This window comes from Mercenaria mercenaria, chromosome 10, assembly GCF_021730395.1.
Source record: "Mercenaria mercenaria strain notata chromosome 10, MADL_Memer_1, whole genome shotgun sequence".
Classification (NCBI taxonomy): Eukaryota; Metazoa; Mollusca; class Bivalvia; order Venerida; family Veneridae; genus Mercenaria; species Mercenaria mercenaria.
The window spans coordinates 50,678,511-50,692,783 of NC_069370.1; the positions used below are offsets into that span (position 1 = coordinate 50,678,511).

Below are 14,273 nucleotides of genomic sequence, written 5' to 3' on the forward strand. Positions count from 1 at the left end.
ATTACTCTGCGGTCGACGACGATAAAATAGGCCTCCGTCAAAGGCAGACTGAGCATCGGAATTATTGCTAGAATTATTGCAAGAGTCAAGCCCGTTAAATTGTATTTTGTTGTATTAAATCTGTGATAATCAACATTAAACCTCAATGATAATCAATAAATCGGTAAATCAGTGATTTATTGCAGTGATTTCTACGTAATTTTCTGGTAAATTCCCATTTATACGACATCCAGGGTTCGCCACATAATTTCAGAGCATCACTATGTACCTTCATAGCATCATCATGATGACCTTATCATTGTTTACCTGATCATCAAGAGAGTAGATATTGACATTTTTTTCAAAAGACCTTTGGGTATATTGCTTTTTAACAATGTCTACTTTACTTCATTATATTTTCCTCTGAATGGTGTAGTGATACAGCAAGGGAGTTTACTCTCAGTTTACATACAAGGTTTCTTGTAAATGCATGAAAAGTATTCTCAGACTTCTTCATATGTTTCAAAGTCAATTTAGAATTGTTATAGATTTTTCTAGAGGAATAGATGGAGGAGTTCAAATACAATATACTTATAAAATGCCATTGTTGAATGAAAGCTATGCAAGTGTTTGTCTGAATAGCCATATCTTTTTTATGTACTATTTCAAAACAATGGAGCTCCCTTGTCCTCTGCCTAAAATAAAAGTATTTAAATTAGCAGACGTGCTTTCACATTATTAAAATTTTTCTCTTGTTTCAAATTAACATTCATTTTGTTTTTGTATATCAACATCATTGGATAATTATGTCAGTTGTACATGCTTATTCTTTAGTTTTAATTATGTGTAATATTAAACTTGTTTGTTCTAAATTAAATGATCGTGTCAAAGCGGGGAAAACTGCATTAAGAGTGAAAAAAAATAATTTCATGCCTGTTGCTGACCATGAAAATACTATTTGCATATTTACTAAAGAGATTATAGGATTTGTATTCTGTGTTGAATTATCTTAACTTCTTAAGGACTTTTCCTCTTGTTAATCTGTAAATATGTAATGTCAATAGAGCGCCTAGGGATAAAAGAACAAAGTGTTTTGTATTTTAATTCCATATTTGGCGTAAACAGAATTCTTTTGTACAAAACTAAAATCGTTTCAATGGGGCCATTTTTAACAGCATTTTAGCGAATATCGGCGTCATACCCCATCTAGGGCCTCAACAGTGTATGTTTTTCATTCTTTGACCTACCATCCAGTTTTTAACTGCAATTTTTTTACATTTTTTTCTATATCTTATCTTTTTACATTTTTTTCTATATCTTATCGAACAAACGGGACAGTACACTTCTGTGACCTTTCTGCCATACCGGAAAAATACAGAACAAAAAAATCACACAATCTTTTCATCCACGCTCTTGTCAAGACCTAACAAGCTTTTCCTCCGATTTCTTAAAACCTTGCTGACATAAAGCCGAGCCGAGCATTAATTAATATAACTGTAATAGGCTCCTACATACTGCAGCCAGCTTTAAGCTGATTTCCTACTCTATAATCCCCGTTTCATAAAACTTAAGCCCTAATTGGAGGAAATGCAGTCACATACTAAGTGGCAATCTTAAATTCATTTCCACACAAGCTTATCTGATTACACAAGTATTCTCCTTCCTATAAGGTTTTTTTTTACGCCTAATGTTGCTATACCTTTTTTGGAAATAAATTTTCTTCCAAAAAAAATAGTGAAACTGGTGAAACCTTGGAAAAGAAGAGAGAAGAAAATTTGGGATATAACCAAATTTGGAAACACAAGCGAAACTTGAATTAACTGAACAAGTGTACAAAACACTAGATTTGTGATATAAAATCTCTACATTTTGTCATGAAGTGAAATATCTACATTTGTGTATTTTCAAAATCTCATGTTACTATAGCATTTTCCGGTGACTATAGCAATAACAAAACGCTTTTTGCGGTATAATTTTTCCGAAAACCATTTCTTATGAAAATTGTTTCATTATAATGTGGGGAAATGTTTTGTAAATCATGAATATTTAATGCATTTATTTATGGACAACTGCAAATGGCACTGTTTGTTGTTTTTTATTTCAAGAAGCTATTTGAGGATCTTGATTTTTTTCCCCTTAAACAAATTTACAATCCAGCTGTTCCCTTAGAAAAACATGTATGGAATTGAGACCTGCTTTAGACTTCTTTTAACTTTGTTCGTATTTCTAGTTGAGTTTCGAAGAAAACCTGAAGATTTTATGTCACACAGCATCACTTCAGTCTATGTTTAAATTTCAGCTAGCACTCAAGGCTTAAAGGTAACTTTCTTCTGCAGCAATCTAAATTAGACAACATCTGAATCCATTCTTTCTCCACTTTTCCTACAACGTGCAGGGAACAAGTCCAGGTAAAGAATCCATACAATCATTGCACCAGGGTGAAATAACTCAAAATCATGTAAACTTAAGGTAGTGAACCTGTATTCGTATTGACACTTGATTTCTGTGTGCAGTTACTTACTTTCACATGATACTTCTGCTTTCCTTGACTCTGAATATAACTCGTGTGAACAAAAGTCTTTCTACTCGTGTGAACAAGTCTTTCCATGATGGAAAATCCAAAATCATATATAGAGTATATGTAACTGAAACTTCTCTGGGAATTAGCATTATGGGTCCAATACCTTAAACAAATAAAGGATGGAACAACAGTAAGAATTAAATTCGTCGTAACAAAAAACCCATACCTTTCCCTGCATGATCATGCGTACTGTCAGGATAGATGGGGCAATGCCGTTACTTTCGCTTCCTTGAACCATGGTTTTCTCTGTTGCCATGTCACTCTAAACACAACCTGAATAATGTGGGGGGTAGCGCAAATCGCTACGATAGTCGCACTGTTCTAATTCTTCACTTGGTCTTTATATCAGTCTGAAAATAGAAAAGTGAAAAATATTGAAAATACATTTGTATAATATCGAGATAAAATGCTCTTCCTTATAATGTAATTCTATTCTCCAGGGATCATATTATATTACAGAAGAATTGTGCATTATGTGAGAATAGAAATAGAAGCTTTCGATCACAGAGAAATAACCAAGATCAGATTGAACTTGGTAGCTGGAAATGATTCCCTGGCTCTTCGAGTTGTCTTCCAACCCTCTAATGAGATAGCCGGAGTCTTTTTATTCATAATCAAAAGAAAATTAACATAACAAACATTTTCAGAAAAATAAAGTTAATTACACAATAATCATAGCGTAAACACTTAAATTACAATTACATGAAGTAACAATTTATTAATCACGATTACCCAATAAACTGTAATCAATTACAGCTAATTATGATTACCGATTATGAATTTACCCAAGATCTGCTTCCATCCAACAGTATTGAGCATTGTTCATAACTTTGATACTGATTATATTAAAGTCAATATTACATCTTAACAAATTTAGTGCAATGTCCTTACTATATTTGAACAGGAAAAAAAAAGAAAAGAGAAAAACTTACTTTACGGAAAAAAAGCAAATATTTAAAGTAACAAGCATGCTGTCTAATATTCCCTATATCTACTGCTAAACAAACTTCCGATATTCTAGAATCCTTATTTGCTCTGGAAGACCAATAAATTATAGTTAACTTCATTAGCTTAGAGTCATCAATATTATTTAACATGGCTTAATGGGCAAGTCAACAAAAAAAACGCATTCTCGACATGTGATATTCATTGGATAAAACTTCCTCTCTAAATGAACTATCCATGTTCCTTCCACATTAGCGCTCCTTTTCCGTGTATAGAAAAGGGGTGTTACCCGGAAATGGTCTAGTAATATATATCCTGCGTACCAACTGAGAAAGTATCATATCTTAAAACTATGTAGAACATGAAGACAAACTTCTTAGTTTATTTGGGCTCACTCAAAAATGTTTCTTTGTTTGTTTTGGGTTTAATGCTGTTTTTCAACAGTATTTCAGTCATGTAACGGTGGGCAGTTAACCTAACCAGTGTTCCTGGATTCTGTACCAGTACAAACCTGTTCTCCGCAAGTAACTGCCAACTTCCCCACATGTATCAGAGGTGGAGGACTAATGATTTCAGACACAATGTTGTTTATCAAATAGTCACGGAGAACATACACTCGCCCGGGGATCAAACTCTCTACCTACTGAGCTAAGCGGGCAGGTGTCGCTCAAAAATGTAAAATAACCTTTGAGCTCATTATAAGTTGCTAAAAAGTTGACAAGCTTAATAATGGTGTCATTCCAGGTCACTAATTTAATGAGATTCTATCCAAGGAATCCGTGCACGTGCATGAGCAGCTGACATGGTAACTTCCATTGCCATTTTGTTTTACAAAAATATGTCAAATCAGAAAAAAATATCAATGATCCAAATTACTATTGTCACCAATTCTAAACCAACATTTATCATTTTCTATTGACTATGCACTTGCAAATATTTATTTTATTAATCATATTACTATTGGTTTAGTTTTAATGCTGGTTGAAACCTGCATTATTTTTTTTTTAATGACAATCGATTCAGCTGAAAATATATTGTCAAAATATCATAATAATTTTTGAAATCATTTTTACAACATACTATCATTTTAATGTTTACATACCTGATGCTAGCAGTCTTATCACACAAATTAACACTTTTCAAAAAAATCCTAAGATCAAGAGAAATTCATTTTCTACACAATGAACCATTTACTAATTATCAAATTATTGGTCATAACTGTCTATTACCCTTTTTAATACTTGAAATCAGCAACATGTTAAAATGAGAAAAAAACAACAAAGATTCCTGGAAATTTCCCAACATTACACCTAATATGTAACACAATCCAAATTCAATACTCAATTCTTGTCTTTGCTAGCAAGACACAGCTAATGTACATACATGGTGTCCAGATGTCACAAAAACCATCAAGATTTAATATGTCAGATTCATCAACTTGATATTAAAACTCTATAATCCAATAATACACTGATTCTCCAGATAATGCCTTGTTGCTACACTCTTCAAAATGTCACATACAAGATTACGAGACAAAGTGTTTGCATCTTAACTAGGTACTAATAATTGAAGAAAAAATCTTTAGTGAGCCAGATATTATTCAAAGATTTAACTGAAGTTGTTCAGAACTGCAAACAAATATAAAGCAATTTAAATGTTTACCATGATTATGTATGCACATAAATTAATCTTGGTAACGTAATTTAAATGCAAAATCATGTTTACTGGTGACTTAAAACAAGTATGTCATAATACTTTTTCTTCTTATCCAGTGAAAACAATATAGTTAAATGAATTCCCTCAGTTGTCACGCACAGTTTTGGACATGTTGCTGGTCAATCAGTTTGTTTCATAATGGCCACTCTTTCGCAGTAACATTCACTTAAAAATAGTTAAACATTACTTTTACTGGAAATGTATTGCTTTATTTTTAGAACATAAAATTTTTTAGACAAAGACACAATATGTAATGGAAAATATCAATCCTTATGATTGAAGCTCTTCAGATTTCATACATTAATACATGTGTGAGAACAACACAAAATTGATTCTGTCAAAGTCGCTTGACCAGAACTCAACATTGAATTGACCACATAACAAAAGTAAGTGGTAAAATATGAAAATACAGCAAGGTTGTATCATTATCAAGAAGATATTAATGTTAACGCTTACCCTGCTAAATTTCTATAATGAACTTGTCCATATTCCAATTTGGACAGTACCATTAACTGTTAAAAGGTGTGTTTACCAAAAAAGATACTGATTGAATGGCAAACAGTGCAGACCATGATCAGACTGTACGTGTCGCAAAGGCAGAATTAACTTACCACCAGCAAACTAAAGGCTAAAGACAGACTCTGGTGTCATATGCAACAAAAGAAAAACCATCTTGGACTACTGTGAAATCATTTAATTTTATCAGCATGACATTTAGTGGTTTTGATCAAAACAACTATTTGGTGCAGACAAAAGTTCATGTATTTCGACTTTTGAAGACCAAATAAATAGAAATACTAGTTTGCTGGGATTTAATTTTGTGGAATAGACTAAACCATGAAATCAATGAAAGTTAGTCCTTTATGAATAATAACAATTCTACAGTACTAATTAATCTCTCAGTCTAGTCCCTACTGAACTTTAAATTCCTACAAAAGTACAGTAGTTGTTACTAGTCAAATGGTTAAAGTAGACCATATATGAGACAGGAGAAATTTCTTTATAACTCTACAATTTACCCATAATGCATTTCCTCATCTTGCCCATACACACCTTAAAAGAACTGGTACATTTGAGAAACAAAATCTAAATGAGAAAACCACTATCAAGAAAAAGCAATATAAATCTGAAAAGAAACGTGTTACCATAATTGGCTTATCCGAATCACTGAGAAACACCAATATCTCATCTGACGTTGGAACAGCTTAATACACGATTTACACCAAATGAATAAATGCCATGCTCACGAAGTCCGATATTCAATATACAAGGTTGACAACAACAAACTCTATGTCTATCCAGATGTGACATTTTTCCGTATTGTATTGGCAGATGCCGTAGATGTCTTTTATTACACTTGTGTCATGTATCATACTTGCATAAAAATATATCCTTTACAGGGAAAGTGTAACCATTAGTTTCTATTCAGTGAAATTTAAAAACAATTCTTACAGTATAATGGAATTTTGTACTTCACGAAATCTCAAAACCCATGCCAAAAAAATATGGGGCTAAGTTGCAAAAATTTGAATAGCAAAAACACCTTTGGCTACTGAAGGAATCTGGCCATAAAAGGGGCAAAAAAAGTCTCATAAAAAAGAACTCTCAGAGGCCATGTATAATGAAACCCCATGACTATAAAATCTCACTGAATTCAATTACATGCAAATCATTTGGTGTATTAAAGATCATTTATGAACCGAAAGCCAATGCATGAAAAAAAGAGAGAAAAAAATGAAAATCAATGTTGAGTCTTTCCTCTTGGAAGTTTACCATGAGAAAAGTGTGACATTGGATGTTGGCTAGTTGACACATTCAGTGAGGAAGCCGCTAAATGGACATTAAGGTTAACAGGGTTGACACTTTCTACGGCTGCTACAGACCACAGGGGACGTATCATCTCCGCTATTTACAAGATCATTATTATACTTCCATTCTGATTTACATGAACAATATGTCTCTCCCAGACTTGTTTATAGTCAATTTGGACTTAATAACTTCTCTTTTTATGGTCTTTTACAATGCTAACAAGAGGGCCAAGATGGCCCTGGGTCGCTCACCTGAGAAACACACCATAATACACCATAACAGTGTAAACATAGACCTAGTGATTGCATGGAAAAAAATATTCTGACCAAGTATCATTAAAATTGGAGCAAACACAAGTATTTCTTTTATTTGACCCCAGATGACCCATATTCAAACTTGACCTAGATTTCATCAAGGAAATCATTCTGACTAAATTTCATAAAGATCAATTGAAAAATACAGCCTCTTTTGCATACACAAGGTTTTTCTTTGTTTTACCTGGTGACCTAGTTTTTAATCACAGATGACCAATAACCAAACTCTACCTAGATTTTATCAAGGCAATAACTCTGACCAAATTTCATAAAGATCAATTGAAAAATACAGCCTCTATTGCATACACAAGGTTTTTCTTTGATTTGACCTTGTGACCTAATTTTTGACCCAAGATGACCCATATTCAAACTTGACCAAGATTTTATCAAGGCAATCATTCTGACTGAATTTCATGAAGATCAACTGAAAAATATGGCCTCTATCGCATACACAAGGTTTTTCTCTGATTTGACCTAATGACCTACTTTTTGAACCTAGATAACCCATATTCAAAGCTGACCTAGATTTCATCAAGGCAATCATTCTGACCAAAATTCATGAAAATTAATTGAAAAATACAGCCTCTATCGCATACACAAGGTTTTTCTTTAATTTGACCTAGTGACCTAGTTTTTGATCCCAGATGACCCATTTTTGAATTCGGCCTAGATTTCATCAAGGTTATCATTCTGACCAAAATTCATGAAGATTACTTGAAAAATACAGCCTCTATCGCATACACAAAGTTTTTCTTTGATTTGACCTAGTGACCTAGTTTTTGATCCCAGATGATCCATTTTCGAACTCGGCCTAGATTTCATCAGGGTAATCATTCTGACCAAAATTCATGAAGATTAATTTCAAAAATACAGCCTCTATCGCATACACAATGTTTTTCTTTGATTTGACCTAGTGACCTAGTTTTTGACCCCAGATGACCCATTTTCGAACTTGGTCTAGATTTCATCAAGGTTATCATTCTGACCAAATTTCATGAAGATCAGTTGAAAAATACAGCCTCTATCGCATACACAAGCTAAATGTTGACGAACAGACAGACGACAGACAGACAGAATCCGGACATCGAGTGATCAGAAAAACTCACCTGAGCATTGCTCAGGTGAGCTAAAAATGGTGTTGACTTCATAATTTGACTGAATAAAGTTACAATTGTACCATAGTTCTTTTTTTTTTAATGCAACAGTAAAAATAAAATCAAAATTTATTTTAGAAAATTAACAAAAACATGTACTTTAATGCCTAAAACAATTTTATGAAGGGATGATTAACTCTCAAGTGAATTAATTAATACTTGACTATTTTATAATGTTTTATAGATATAAACAGCATGCCATGAAACTAGATTGACAGGAATTTGATATGGAAAGCCAAAAGAACATTCCTGTGAAGTCTGGTTGTATTTTGCTTGGTGGTTTAGGAGGAGATGTTCATTAAAGATGTTGTGACAGACAGGTGGACAAAGGACTTCCAATGATCCTTTAAAAGCGTCACCATGAGCTATAAACAGTGAGTTATTTCAATACGAGAACCCTCAGTGCTCAAAGAAGATCGTAACTGACTATAATACACTTATTTTACATAAATTTGACAAAACAATTTGAATAATGTGGTGGTCCGCCATCAAACCAAGCTGCAAATGGGACCTGTAAATGACACTTAGTAATTCCTAGGTAATTACATATTTTTATTACAAAATTTGGCAATATAGTTCTACAAACGTAGATATAGCTTAATGCATGTATGACTAAATGTTATAAAAACGTAGAATGCCAAAATCGCATATCTTTTCACCCTTAAGCCCAAAAACTTCAATGCACTTATCTTCTTTTTTGCATTGAGGAGATAATATAGAGAATCCATTATTTGCTGTCAATGTCAGTCCACCACTTTAACATCAATTCCTATGTATAGAATTCCCAGCTTCTTGTAAAGTCATTATTCAGGAGTCATAAACAGCAATAAAAAACAAAACAATACTTGTTGATATAAAAAAGAAATGGTATTTAAAATAATGTTCCTACTTGTTACAATCTACCTTATGCATCTAAATTCCTTGGCATCAATGATAACTTTATAATCTTTACTTACTGTTATACAATTAATATCTCATAAATTATAATGAAATAAGCATTATACAATATTTTCCACTGTATGACAACTATTTCCCATCATGCAGGTAGACTTGTTTCACTCAGTGTTATACTCTGGAACAGGTACAAACTGAGAACAAGGTGCAAACTGTGACACTCAACCCAGAGTGATGTTTAAACCCCTATTGTCAACATAGTCAACCAATAGTTTTTTCATCCCTATTGTTGCAATTCATAAATCAATTAAGTGTATGACAAACATTATAACACTGTATTTTATTTCACTAAGATTATCTAAACTCTACAATATTATATATGAACTTTTTTTTAACTACAACAATGCATCATGGGAAACAGAATCTTCATTTTTATGCTTTTAGATGCTACACAGTCATAGCAATATAAACTAGTAGTTTTTGTAACTTATGACTTGTGACTTCATTAAAAACAATAAATTTTCTTTAATTTACAAAAGCTATTTTGCATACTTATTATCACACTCAGATATTTCTAAATTGATTTACCACTGCTTCCCCTTAATTACTTGAACATAACAACTGAAAAGACTATTATGATTAAGAAAACATGCAAATAATATCAAATTCTTCCATAACATTTACATTTTCAGTTCACAGAGTTGATTTCCATAATTAGATTACAACAGCTGTATATCAGATGATGTCTAGGAATCAGCATATCCTAATCCCTGATACTGTGACAAATAAAGCTGTTCATTATTTTCCAGAAATAAAAGGTTTTTCTGTAGCTTTCTAAATCGGTCTTGAATGTGGTTTTAAAAGCCTCAAATGCGTTTTCTACCGAGATTGTCCATGCTTCCTACATGTCTCTAGCGATCAATATACATCGTCATTCATCAAAGACAAAAAAATCTGGGTAAAAATCGATGAGCAACTTTTTTACATCAATTTTTTTAATGTATAGATATACAAGGACAGGGAAATCTATCCCTGACTTACTGCTTCCGCATCAGCATGGTGCCATTTAATTAGCAGTTTTCTTCTCTTAATTGATTTTTCAGAAAATGTCATTTACCTAAATTATGTTCTTTTATATATCTTAGCTAAAATCAGAAAAAAATTTACTAAGTGGATTAAAGCAGTTAGATATAAAAGTACAAAGGGCTGGCAGCATTTGATAAAAGCGCATGTTAATGCACACGTAACAGCAGTTTGACCTTGTTCAGCAACTTCTCTACAAGTAAACAACAACATAGCCACAAATCAACAAAACACAGAGAGAGATGACAGCGTATTTCAGATCGCTAAAACACATAGTCTAATGACCCCCCCCTGCTTACAGACGAATTAAATGGGGAGGGCATTGTGTATTTCTACAGAACCACCAATACAATAAACTTAACAGAAATATTACATGCAACATCTGAAAACATTTTGTGGTGGAACATTAAAACTGTGGTATGAGACTATGAACGACTGACTACAAACAAAACTAGAAATGTGTCCATGGGACACAGATGCCCCCACTACATGACATTAAAATGACAATTTTTCCCAGGTCAGGGGCCATAACTCCTACATGACTGAATGAATCCGGATGCAAAACCCCAGGTGCACAACTGCACATGCTGACCAACATTCCTTTGGTGACTCTAGGTCAAATACTTTTGGAGCTACGTGCAACACAACATTAAAATGACCAATTTTTAACTAAGTCAGGGGCCATAACTCCTACACGACCAAATGAATCCGGATGCAAAACCCCAGGTGCACAACTGCACATGCTGACCAACATTCCTGTAAACTTTGGTGACTCTAAGTCAAATACTTTTGGAGCTATATGCACGACAACATTAAAATGACAAACTTTTAACTAAGTCAGGGGCTATAACTCCTACATGACTGAATGAATCCGGACGCGAAACCCCAGGTGCACAACTGCACATGCGGAACAACATTCCTGTAAACTTTGGTGACTCTAGGTCAAATACTTTTGGAGCTACATGCAACACAGCATTAAAATGACCAATTTTTAACTAAGTCAGGGGCCATAACTCCTACACGACTGAATGAATCTGGAGGCGAAACCCCAGGTGCACAACTGCACATGCTGACCAACATTCCTGTAAACTTTGGTGACTCTAAGTCAAATACTTTTGGAGCTATACGCACGATAACATTAAAATGACAAACTTTGAACTAAGTCAGGGGCTATAACTCCTACATGACTGAATGAATCCGGACGTGAAACCCCAGGTGCACAACTGCACATGCTGACCAACATTCCTGTAAAGTTTGGTGACTCTAGGTCAAATACTACAGTTTCTCTAATTGCAATAGGCTTTGAAAGCGAACAGCATGGATCCTGACCAGACTGCGTGGATGTGCAGTCTGGTCTGGATCCATGCTGGTTGAAAACACACTATGTTGGTTTTCTCATGGTTTTATAAATGGCCATATCTTTCTTCTAATTTTTTAAGCCAGTTTTAAAGTTTCACCCCAAGCTCTTTCTACAAGCCAAATGTTGCGTATTCCCTTATGCTGAAGATTCCTGGAGATTTGACGAAGGCATGTTTGTATATGCTCTGAATACATCAAAATCATACTGTTTTATAGTCAAAGATTGAAACAAAACTTTCAATAATTAACTTTTTTTTACATTTTATGCTAATGCACAGAGTAAGAGGCTATTTTGCTAGCTTCTGGTCATATGAATGGTTTATGCAAATTGATCCTATAGAATGACATTATAATTTGGAATAAATGACCTGCACAGTTCTGCATGCATTTTTTACTTATACATACCAAGAGTACATATTTCAGTAACTCCAAAAAGACATTTTGGAAATTTGATTTAACTTCATTCTCTTAAAATGACTTATATATACTTATATATACAGATTTAACGAAAAAAGTTCTAATACAAACCTTAGTGTAAATGTAATCCTATCTTCATGTATAAATTAATTAAACACTCGTACAATAATTAAATTCTGTTCCAGTTCTTTATTTAATTTAAATTAATTGAAACATTTCATTTAACATCATCCAATAGAATCTAAGCAGCTCAGATGTTTTTAGGGAAAGACTATATTATTTCGGAAGAGAGAATAAACTAAAACTGTATCCATGGATTTTGTAGAGGACTTATAGCAATTACATCTGAAAATACAATAAGAGGTTAATCCAAAGTAATATGTAACTTTATCTGTATTTATGAGATAATTCCCCATTTCTGTGTTTATACATGTCACACATCGCTGTTGTGTTATCGCAAACTGTTAAATTCGGACAATGAATTGCTGATAAGAGGCTTATAATTTTCATATTTTAGAAAAACATTAACAAGTCAATATTTACACAAAATCTTATATCATTTTATAAATTCTGCTTTTTCACCCTATTTTTTCTCCATTTTATAAACTTAGAATATATATAGTATATTGTCAACACATTGAAAAAAAAAATGTCTATTTTGGGAAGAGCAGAAATAAGGACAAATGTGTTTTTTACTAAAATATTAACTCCAATTAATTCATCCTAATCCATTAATGCCATGTATTAGTTATGCAATTAATCCATAAAATCTCTCAAAATACTGTAAACCAAATAATCCACAGAGTAAATAACCACATTTTCAAATTAGCCCTTAAGGTGCTTAACTGCATTCTTCTGTTCAAGCAAATTTCGTTTTTAAGGTATCTGCTCTTTTTCAACAAAAAGTTCTAAATGAACATGAGGGTGTGTTTGAAACAGTAAGCCATACTATGATAACAGGAATAGAAAAAAACAAAACATTTGGTAGGCAAAAGTTCAGTTTATACCCGACTGAATTCCTAATATCACATAATAATATGTAACACTAAATGAACTACCTTAAGCACACAAAAACAAACTGTATATTTTTTCGTAAGCAGTACCTTGAGAGAAAATCCAACATTTTAATATCGTTTCTTGTCTGGGTTTAGCGTGCACACACCCCGCTGCCATATAACAAGCTATATATCAAGTTTCCCAGAAATGACCACTGTATTATTCCATATTAGGTTTACAAGCTAATACCATTTGATTTACATTAAGGTCAGTCTAATGCGACAGGCACTGCCATTCACTCATTCAGGAAATTGTGTTAATTTTCCTTTTTACTACTTATAGGAAATTGTTACCATGGCAACCAATTAATTTCAATACCTGTTTTCGATTGATCAAAGGAGCAGGGAAAACTAGACTATTGAATATGGAATTATGCATCTTAGGTAGAAATTGATTTATAATTGTTCAGATTCATATTCTATACTGTATTATGATATGGCATTATGTAAGGTACATGAAAAAATTGTTTGCTTTACGTCCCTGTCTGACGTCCTTCTCACACAAGACTTTTATACACTTTCGTGCCACCTTTATACAGTTTTGAAGATTTATTTCGGAGAAATATATAAACCTTTTTGTGAATAAGTATGGTTCATATCTTTCCAGTATCTGTCAATGCTAATATTGTTTTATTCTATTTTATCTCATTCATATTAGCAGTGAAGACCATTTTAGGTCGAAACCAGCAAGAGTTACAGTATACTGAGAACAAAACCTACTTGCATGGTACTGGTTGTGTGTTTCACTTAAGTCATTTTCATATAGTATTTACATTTTGTATTTGTTACTTATTTATTTCTGTTGGGTTTAAAATTACATTGACACAATTATAGGCCATTCAGTGACTTTCCTGCTTTCTCAGAGCCCCTCCAAACATTATTACAGACATGTGAGCCATAAGCCAGCTGTTACTTAAAGGCTTTCCTTATATGAAAGAATCCAACAACCCAAATGAGGTTTTGAAAC

General features: G+C 33.1%; 1 protein-coding gene across 14 annotated transcripts in view; it reads right to left on the reverse strand.

Annotated features, from left to right (window-relative positions):
• LOC123561596 (poly(rC)-binding protein 3-like) overlaps positions 1–14,273 on the reverse strand; it is a 192,630-nt gene that overhangs the window by 33,283 nt on the left and 145,074 nt on the right. For 12 of the 14 annotated variants that reach the window (XM_045354065.2, XM_045354074.2, XM_045354063.2 and 9 more), the window contains one exon: positions 2,727–2,910. In XM_045354065.2, coding sequence (XP_045210000.1) covers positions 2,727–2,816 — 90 coding nt within the window. In that variant the 5' untranslated portion in view covers positions 2,817–2,910. Of the gene's footprint in view, positions 1–2,726; positions 2,911–4,734; positions 4,865–12,362; positions 12,516–14,273 lie in introns of those variants that run through there. The other 2 variants (XM_045354069.2, XM_045354070.2) reach the window with 2 other exon arrangements.